Consider the following 10,468-nt stretch of genomic DNA (forward strand, 5'->3'; position numbering starts at 1 on the left):
CAAACCTAGAAGACTGCTTGCAAGACAGCCAGGATGGAGACAGCTGGCATCCAGGCTCAACACAGAACAGCTCCCAGTTGTGAGAACTGGTCTGCAAAGGCTCTGCCTCTCTTTCTGCTGGCAGATCACTCAGTCCTGCTCTCCCTGCTCTCCCGCAAGAAGAGACCTCACATTAAAGTTCTATCAATAACCTGAAAACCACTGCTCAGTCCAGCAGCCTGCCCTCTGTGGCAACGAGCTCACTTTTCCCAGGTTTTCCAAAGTCTGTTGATGACCGGACGACACTCTCTGTAACCCTCCCTCATACACTGCAAGGGAGCCATGTACTGCAATTAACATAGTGCATGTCCTCGTCCATCTGCTCATCTGACACAAGCATGAAGTACGAAGAAATAAGGTCTCACGGAAACTCTCATGACTGCCCAAGCTTTTCAGCTCTTAAGCTAGAGCTTCCCGGCCTATGCTATTATTACCAAAGAAAACAAAAACCTGGGGGGGGGGGGGGGGGGGGGGGGGAATTCATTTTTAATACCTTGACAGCTCTATCAGTTCCCATTAAAGAAAGTGAGCCAGCACCTTAATTATACATCAGTGCAGGCCTGGGTAGCTCGGGGTTGTTTCACAGCGCCAGGCAAGGACCAAAGCTCAGCTCACCCATGCTGGGGCGCCCACGGCCCCCAGCTCACCCACCCTGCCGCACTCACGGTGGCAACACACACGAGCGGTGCTTGGTGGCAGCCGCCGCAGTGGCAACAGGTGCTGCTGGCGGCTCCCCGAGGAGCAACAGCCCCTGCACGGACAGGGTACCGCCTAAGGAGAGGCGGCGACGTCGCCCACGGGTCACCACTCCCAACCGCTGCCGGCGCCGTTAGTCAGCCCCACCAACTACGAGAGAAGCAGCGACAAAGCTGCACTCCGACGCCCCCTGGCGGCCCCCGCCCCGCCCCGCCCTTCAGCACCCTCTCCGCTCCGCAATTGGCCGCGGCCCAGCGAGGGGGCGTGGCCCGAGCGGCGCGCTGAGCCTGAGCGGCGCCCATTGGTGGTGGGTGGGGTCGCGGGAGCGCAGCGCGGCTCGGCGGCGGAGCGGAGCCGCCTGGTGCGGGGTGGTGGGGAGAGCTCGCCGGAGGCGGCCGGGGCCCTTCGCGAAGGTATGGGGCCAACCGGCGGGGCGGGGGCTCGGCGCGGCGGCTGGACGGGCAGCTTGTGCGGAGGGGGGGAGTTTTGGAAGAGTCGGTGGTTTCCGCCGCCGGGCCGGGTCGGTGCAGTGGGAGGGAGGAGAGCGGTCCGGCGGCTGCGCTCCGCTGTTCCGCCCGCTGTAGTAGAGAGCAGTGGGGGAGGCCGTGGGCGTTGCCGGGATAGCTCGGCCCCGCGAGGCCCGCAGTGTGCCCTGCCGGCCTGGGACCGGCGCCCGCCCACGGGTCGTCCGTCACGCGTGTGCGGTGACCCGCTCACGAGGGAGCCGGTCTGCCGCACCCGGACGTCTCTGCATGGCCTGAGCACCGGTTAGAGTGACGATTTATTTCTTTTTGTAGAAGGGACTCTTAAGTTACCAAGTTTGACCATGTACCAATGCCACAGAAATTGATCCCGTTGCAGAATGGTAAGAGGAGTCCCCCACCTTTGCCCATTACACCTCTTCTAAGAGGTACGTGGGCTTTCAGGCATTGGGAAAGATGGAGAATTCATCTCCTCCCTTGGTGATTACCCACCCTCACCAGCAAGCCTGTGTACATCTTCTGTCATGAGTACTTGTCCAGCCTGAGCCTGTAACGGGTGGCCTGACCAATGCTGTTGCATTAGTCCTGTCGCCTCCAGCTCCAACACCTGAGAGTTCCTTATGGGGGTCTTTTCCTTATGGCCACTCACCAGGTTGATGCTGATGAGCAGCAGAGTGGGGAGCAGGAGGTGCATGCAGAGTACCGCCTTGCTGCACCGTGTGAGGATGTGTGTGTGGAACAGAGAGCAGGGGAGGCGGAGAGGGTGAGGCTCTTCCTTGAGTTTCAGGTTTTCCTTCCTTCTGTACAAAGTTGCTCGGATTCCTCTGTGCCTGGGTAGCACACGAAAGTGCCACAACTGAGCTCGGGCTACCAGCTGCTGGTTTTGGTAGCATCAGTCTGAGCTCCTCAAAAGCCACCACTCAGCAGTCCCCTTGCTCTGGTTCTACATGCCAAAAGTCCTGGGCATGCCAAGCAACAGCAGCAAGCAGCTCGGTAACTTGGCTAGTCTGTATCCCATGGGATTGGTGGCATTTCTCAGTCAAAGGCCTAATGTGACAATCATTCCCAAAATATACATGTACTGAATCAGGTTCCTCATGAGCACAGCTGGAGGGGCTACCCCCCTTGCCCCCAGTCACCCGGTAGTTACAGCATGCTAGGAAGGAGGGAAAGGTAAGCCAAAATCCCCTCAGGCCGGAAAACAAGAACTATGTTCTTCTTGTTCCTGATGCCTCTTCTGGGTAAAAGGTGGCTGCATCCTGCTTACTGTGCTTGGCAAGGAAGAGCTTATGCCAGCCCTGATGCCAGGAGAGACTTGTCGGCTGAGCAAAGCAGAAAGAGAGAGTCAGAGAGCGCTGCGGAGAGGTGAGGCTCAGGGCCCAGCAGTCAGATCTGTTCTCAGCATGCCGGTACTGGTACTCATGGACCATCCCTTGCATGTGGTATGCATGAGGTATGCAATAGATGCCAAGACCGTCAGTTCCATTTGACAGTAAGAACCAGGTAAAGTAGCTTGCTACATTGCTACACCTAAGCCATAGGTACATACAGACTTGAAAAACATACCCCAGACTCGCTGACCTGGGAGATTAAGTTAAAATGCTTTGCATGGATGCATCAACATGGCTGTTTGTAATCACAAGTGAACAAGTGCCCATTGTTAAAAGACGTAGCTTGCTTACTTCTGGAACTGAGTGCAGAGGGAAAAAAAAGGTTTATTTTTCTTTTGCAATTGGTTTTGAAATAGGTTTGATTTTCTTTTGAATATCAGTCATATTCAATGAGTTATATATTTACTGCATAATATTTGATCACATGTAGAACAAAGAGATCTTGACCAAAACAACTCCAAACTTTGCCATGCCAAAAACTCCTGTGAAACCTATCACACCAGTAAGGTGTATCTTCCTGCCTCGTTTCAACTGTGTAAGCTTCTGCCGCCTGTGGTGCACATGCATACATATCACTTGGTAATAAGCACCTTGACCCTGCTGACAGAGCAAATTTGAAAAAACAGGAAGAAAAAATATTTACCAAAATGAATCAAATAGATTAGAATTTATATCCTCATTTTTATATCTCATCACTGTTGTCCCAAAGGGAGTCTCCAAGTAAAAGAGACCATAATAATACTCAGCAGCTATCTTTATTTACCAAATTTGGAGTACTTCCAAAGCCAAACTGATTATTATTTGCAGTGAATCACAATATTAACATGAAATTAGTTTGTACGTGGTTACTCGAGCTGAGCACTATCTAGAGCTCAGGGTGGGATTATCTTGTGTGTGGTGGGATGAGGGGAGTCACCCTCTGCAGATGGCTGTTTCTCCTTCCCCCCCACCTCCAACTGAAAGGGGGGGTGTGTGGAGAGATAGAGTTAGTTGTCCAACCCTAAAGGTAGGCAATGTGAATCCCACCCCTCCTATTATTTTGCTCTTTAGTATATGTATCTGCTGTTCTCCAGTCATTTATACCCGAGAGGAGAGAGATGGAAAAAAACCATGCTGCGTTTGCTTCCCCAGGAAAACTGCTTTGGGAAATATGCTGGGCTAGAGCAGCAGCTGACAGTTTTAGTCTTAGCATGGAAGATTTTCCCAGAACAGAGTTAGCTTTTCTTTGGTTAACTCATGTCATTTTAACTAGGTAACAAACCAGAGGGGTGGAGGACTAAGGACAACCCTGCAGGTGGAGATGTGATGTGTAATGAGAGCTCACTTTCTTTACTTCCACATTGCCAGGTTGTGTCCATCCCCTTCTCCATTTGCTCCACGCAGCAAGTCCAAGAGCTTTCTGGCCTATGCAGGGGCCCAAATCGATACAATGGCTAAAGCTTTCACAGCAGCAGGGCTTGCACTCCTCTTTGAAAATGAGCTTATGTTTCCTGGCTCTTTGCAGGCATGGCCTTTATATTGGACAAAATATTTTCATTTCCTCTGGGATCTGGTACTTGGAGATCCCTAGAAATAGAGTTGTGTCAAGAACCATACTTGCTTGAGAGGTTGGGGCCATGCTTCTAAAGTACATAAAAGTAAAAGAAGCAGGCTAAGAGCTTGGACTCCATAACCCAGATACATGAGGAAGTGAGACTGTTTGGAGCAGGATTAACTACTTTGGTTTATCCCACTTAGTGTTGCTTCCAGATTCTGAAAATTCTTGACAGTATTTTGCTGCATTCACAGTCTTTCCGCACCACCTTCCCAAACTGTAATTTCAGGGTTTTTTTTCCCCTGTATTATTTTGTGTGCTCATGTTGCTCTTTCATTCAAAAGTTCCTCATCCAAGGATTTGTTTGTAGGAAACCCTGAGAGATCACATCACAGGATAGGTGAGACTCTGGGTATTCACAGTCAGGGAGTTTGGTGTTCAGTTGTGGACCACAGTTTTCCCTGCCTGTTTGTTCTTCAGCCTCAGTTGTGTATTTAAGAGCAAGAGGAAAAAAAACACATGCTGCATTGTTGTAATTCAGAATTGATTTCAACGTATGTCCTGCGGCAGAGCAGTTCCCCTCCATGCACAGGTCCACTTGGTCTGACAGATCAAGGAGGGGAACAGAGCCTTTGTCCTCTCCTGATGGCAAGTCATGAATCCCTTCACACAACTTCTGTGCGTCTGTGCTGAAATGGCAGGCTGGTTGGGGCATTACTTCAGCCGCTGCTGATGGCATCAGGTCCCTGGATTCCCCCTGTCTGGCTGAATGCAGCCCCTGGTCACAGCATTGCAGTTAATTGTAAATTGCCCTCCATGCTGGAGAATGCAAACGTGAGTGGATATGCTTAATAGTTTCCAAGTCCATCAAATCCATTCTGGTGCTTTGAGGCCCTGAACATACACATCCTTCCAGAAGGAAGTTGGAGGTCTTGGGATCCTCCTTCTAATTTGAGAGAAACCCTGGGTTTGTCCTCTTGTAGTACCTTCTCAGCTTGTGTTCACCTTACCACGTTGGTATTGAGATGATCCCAACAACTCTTGGGAGGTAGCTCTTGCCATGGAGCAGGCAGGGATGGTGGACGCCACACTGGCATTCTTGCAGGCTCAGGCAAGGCCCCAGCTGCTGAAGGTGTTATCTTCATGGTGAGCAAGAAATCCCCATACCTGCCATCACAGAAGCCAGCTCTTCAGGAGCAGTGGCCACACAACACTTCTTGGTGAAAGCTATTTCTGCAGGGTGGGTTGCTTCATTCAGGTCTGCCAGGGCTAAACCAGCATCTTAGCTTTGCACAGGAAACCCCAGCCTGCTCTAAGTTAAAAAATTCTGGGGAGTCAGAGGAATTGGCCAGTTTTTGTAAATAGCTCAGGCGAGACATAAACAGCATGCAGCAGCCTTGAGCAGCGGCTGTGTGGTTTCCCTTCTAGCATACTGAAGGAGTGATTTGGGGTGAAGGGCAAGGGAAGAATGTAAATCATCACTGTCCCAAACACACAGGACCGGGCATGTTGTCCTCTTCCTCTTCCCTTTCCCTTCCAGCCTCCATGGCTACAGGGACTCTGGACATGGAGGACAAGGAAAACAGTGGAGAATGGTTCTGCATTAGAGATTCAGTGAACTGCTAGCAGCAACCAGGGTGACACACATCCCTGTGATCTCAGAGCTGCCTCGTGATGGCTGAGCTACTTCGCTGGAGGAAGAAATGACTCATGTTCCCATGGCCAGCAGGCCTTGGGCAGCACCCTTCAGCGCAGGAGGGTCTAGGTGCAACGAAAAGTTGAATTTACAGCATGGAGCACTTTCCTTACTGCAAACTACAATAGCAAAACATTTGCTTTCGCTTCAGAGTTACCCTTATCTAGATTTTTCTATTAAAAAAAACCACAGCAAAACCAACAGACCATCGAAACCTTGGCTTGTATGAGAAGGAGGGCATGGAGGTGTGGGCAAGGATGAGCGGGCTGCTTTCCACTTCCCCTTCAGCAGAGATCAGACTGTTTTCAGAATGATGTCTTGTAACTGGAAGCACCAGCAGCCCCAGCAGAGCTGGGGTAATGGAGGAGGGGCTTGGCTGATGTGGGTTTATTCACAGAGCCTGTGCTTTTTTTCTTCTTTTCCCATTTTTGTCACGCAGGGAGGACCAGTGGGAGCAGGTGATACCGCACTCTTGTTCCTCCCTCAGCTCTGGCCCAAAATGGTATTGATGGGGTGTGTGTGTCTGTAACTAATCCTCAAGAGAGCAGGCGTGCAGTCAGAAACAGGAGGCTTGCTCCCCAGACCACAGAACTCCCTGAGCCTACATCCAGCTCAGCAGCAGTTAGCTCCCTGCTGCAGCTGCGCTCCCAGCTGCCAGCACTGACAGGGACAGAGGTGGGGTGACACTGACACCCTTCAGCTGTCATAGTATGGTAACTTCTGAGCAAGTATTTATACCTGCATAAGAGTGGGTTCAGACCAACTGGCTTCCTGCACTATGGGCATGCAGTTTTACAGGTAAAAAGCACAGCTGTAATGGAAGAGCTGGCTCTGCCTTCAGGGGCTTCCATTGCTGCAAACTGAACTATCCCAGTATAGACTGGGCTGTTGCAAAGTGGGGTCAGAAAGTTTGAAAATTTAATTTAAAAAGGTAACAAACTAAAGTGAGGAGTTGTAAGGAGATTACTTGTTATCTCAGGTTGCATTAGGAGCATCTCACCTGTGTATATGTTCACTACTCAGCCTCACCCAGGTGCAGATGTTGGCAGCTTCGCTATTCCCCTCTTTCTTTTCCTCTCTTTAGAGAAAGCTGGAGATGGTGGACCATCTTGTGAACACTGAGATCAACAGCCAGCGCATTGCTGCTGTGGAAAACTGCTTTGGGGCTTCCGGACAGCCCTTAGCTGTGCCAGGAAGGGTCCTTCTCGGAGAAGGGATTTTAACCAAAGAATGCCGCAAGAAACCAAAGCCTCGCATATTCTTCCTTTTCAACGACATCCTTGTCTATGGCAGCATAGTCATCAACAAAAGGAAGTACAATTCCCAGCACATCATTCCCCTTGAAGATGTCACTTTGGAGATGCTGCCAGACACCTTGCAGATGAAGAACCGCTGGATGATTAAAACCTCCAAAAAGTCCTTTGTTGTTTCTGCGGCATCCCTCACAGAGAGAAAGGAGTGGATCAGCCATCTGGAGGAGTGCATCAGGCACCTCCTGTCGAAGACGGGCCGGCAGCCCTCCACAGAGCATGCAGCCCCCTGGATCCCGGACAAGGCGACGGACATCTGCATGCGCTGCACGCAGACCAAGTTCTCCACGCTCACCCGAAGGCACCACTGCCGCAAGTGTGGCTTTGTCGTCTGCGCAGACTGCTCCAGGCAGAGGTTCCTGATGCCCCGGCTGTCCCCCAAGCCCCTGAGGGTCTGCAACCTGTGCTACAGGCAGCTGCTGGCAGAAAAGGAGGTGGTGGTGGAGGCAGATCGCAGGCAGCCAGAGCCAATCTGCTCTGCAATCCCAGGCTATGAACCCTCTAGTGGCGATGACAGCGACAAGTCAGACGACGACAAAGCTGACCAGTGGCCAGCAGACACAGAGTTTTATACCTCAGAAGTATCCTGGTCATCTTTCCATAGCTGACCTCCTTGAGAGTCAGTGGCGTTTAGACATTGGGAAGCCAACTTCTGGCTTCCAGTGCATGTCCTTCTTGATGTTTTCTCTGGAGGCCATACCTAGGAAAGTGGATCTTGGCCCCCGTGTGTGATGCCTGCCTGGGGAGCAGAGATGGGATTACCCCTGTGAGAACGTGCCTCATACAATGCAAGCACAGAGAACAACAGCTCAGTGAAGAGCATGGACTGGGGCAGAGACCTTCAGATCAGCCTTAGCCAAATGAACTCACCCTTCAGTCTTCCTGTCTGCAAACACAGAACAATACTAACTTCTCAAATGCTTTGAGATTGACTCTTGGGTGAAAAAGGAGCAAGAAATGCTGGAGTTAAACATGCTTGCCTGCTAGTGGTGCATTACTCTGTCATGGTGAGGGGCACTCTGGATGCCGTTTTCCATGAGCATTGCATCTACATCAGAGATTCTCATTGCAAGTGTGCCAGCCTGTGGGGATGGCCACTCATCCCCGCACAGTAAGGTCATGATGGGCTTCCATTTCTACACCCAGGTCTCTTAACTTTGGAAACACTAAGGAAATGGTGCTCCAGTTGCAGGGAGCTCATACGAGGCTTGGCATGAGTAGCCTTAGCAAAGTGCTGGAGCATCTAGCTCTCGAATGGAAAGAGGCCATTTTGGTGGTACTGGGCTGGGAGGGAGGAACGAGAGGGGAAAGGGAGAGGTAAAAATATTTACGAGTGAGATAAGGAGGGGGAGACTTACTACAGTTGACTCAACTAGCTGCAGAGCCCCAGATCTCAAAAACAGGCAGTTCTACCAGATTACCAGCAACTTGATGAACTCAAGCCTATCAGGTAAAAGAATAGCCCAGGGAAGACTTGTTAGAAGTCTTGAAAAATCCAGGAAAATACCCCAAATTAAGATCCTATGAAGTACAGCACTTCAATTTCCACTTCTTTCCCAAGCAGGAGCCCAACACTTTGAGTGCTCACTTGTGGGCTCCCCTGATGTCTATCAGTCTCAAGAGTCCAAAGTTAAGGTCCTTAATGTACTTCCAGGGTTGGAGCCCAAGACTTTACAGTTAACTTGAGATCAACTTTAAAGTTCAAATTAAGTTAGAAATAAACCATATTTATTCAAATATTCTATCATAATATAGCGTGGGAGTAAATATACTAAAATCAGACAACAGCAATTGTTTTGCAGCAGACATTTCTACAAACTTTTAGTATATTTATGTTGTGTATTTTACGCTTTTGAAAAGGAACATGGCTAGGAGTACACTGCCAATGTTATAAACAGTTTCCTTACCCTGGCCAGTTCCAAACAGTGCATTGCCTACCAGATGGCCAGACTTAGGGTTTTTTAAATTTCAGTTGAAAGTAATAATTCTTACCGTCTTTTGTAAACTGCCACTGTTCCAATGAATTTGTATGACTTGACTGTGTGTGAATAAAGACACGGCCAAGAGGAAGAAGCCAGGAAAATATGACAAAGCATGTTGTTATTTAACGAGAGTCTTAAACAAGAGCTGGGATTCAGGCCTGGCTGGCCTGGGTTCCGACTCCTCAGCCATGGGTTGAATGCTCTGTGTTTCTATTTACTGCTTGAAGGTAAGCACGAGTGAAAAAAAACTTGCCAGATCTGATGCTGCCTTTATATTTATACCATGTTATCATCTGACTGAGTTTTCCCAAGTCTTTTGCAATCCCCTGCAGTAGTCTGTATTAATTGAAATGGTATTTTTTCTGTGGGGGGACAGCTCAGAGTAGGTCAACAAAACTTATGACCTAAGCAGATGGTTTGGGGTTTTAAAGCAATAAGTACAGAATTCTGTTTTTCCCATCCCTTTCCAAGATTAGTTCGTAACTCTGTGCAACAGTGATTGTTTTTATAATGCCTCCCACCCACCAGAAGGGTGTACCTGCTATGCAAACAGAAAATGACCTTAAAAACAAACAGCCAATAGAACAGTTCACAAGCCAAAAATAGCCCAGCCGCTGAACACCAGTCCGTAGCTGGCATTCCAGTTCCCTGCTCCTGAGGCAAAACTCCTGTTTCTTCCTAGTAACTGGTTCCAGAAATGTAATCCAGTGTTTAACCCACTTCTTAGTTCTCTTAGAGAACAGCTTTTCTTTCTTATGTGTCCAAAGGTCTTACTATTATCAACCTCAAAAGAGCTATGAACTGTCTTTTATCCACTAATGCAGGACAGGCATGCTTCTAACAAATGTCTTCTTGTTGAGCAAGAGCTTTTCTCAATCACAGCAGGAGGAAAAAAAAAAAAAAACCCACACCCAACACAAAAGCCAAACAAACGCCACCAAAAACAACCCACCCCCTTTTTTCTGTGCATGTTGTAGTTGATGGCCTTTGTGGAAATGCACACACCTTCCAGCAACTACTACATCCCCATTCCTTACAGGAGGTAGGTGTGATGAAGAGGCAAGTGTGGAAGAGCTGTGACACTCTTGTGAATAATTCAGAATAAGGGCAACTCGTATCACATACATACCGATATTTTGAAACACAGTGTTACGGAGCTGAGGAGGTGCACATGAACACTTGCACTTCCAGAGGCTTCTTACACGCATGCTGCCTTGTGTGCATTACAGCACCTTCTCCCAGACCTTTCCCTATTGCTAGCCAGTTGCTCAGTGTTGCTCCCAGCTCCACAGCCGTGCAGGCAGTGTCAGAGTATCATGCCGCAGGTGCTGCCAAGCA

General features: G+C 49.4%; 1 protein-coding gene across 1 annotated transcript; it reads left to right on the forward strand.

Moving 5' to 3' along the window:
• The first annotated feature begins 1,046 nt into the window (after positions 1 to 1,046).
• On the forward strand, positions 1,047 to 9,233 carry PLEKHF1 (pleckstrin homology and FYVE domain containing 1). The gene is made up of 2 exons (XM_064459487.1): positions 1,047 to 1,148; positions 6,923 to 9,233. Exon 2 carries the CDS (start codon positions 6,935 to 6,937, stop codon positions 7,754 to 7,756), a length of 822 nt encoding a protein of 273 aa, XP_064315557.1. The 5' UTR covers positions 1,047 to 1,148; positions 6,923 to 6,934; the 3' UTR covers positions 7,757 to 9,233.
• Positions 9,234 to 10,468: the final 1,235 nt, after the last annotated feature.

Source organism: Phalacrocorax carbo, chromosome 8 (genome assembly GCF_963921805.1).
Source record: "Phalacrocorax carbo chromosome 8, bPhaCar2.1, whole genome shotgun sequence".
NCBI lineage: Eukaryota > Metazoa > Chordata > Aves > Suliformes > Phalacrocoracidae > Phalacrocorax > Phalacrocorax carbo.

What these genes read in the sequence shown, in the direction of transcription:
- PLEKHF1 (XM_064459487.1), top strand. Translation starts at nt 6,935, where the DNA reads ATGGTGGACCATCTTGTGAACACTGAGATCAACAGCCAGCGCATTGCT.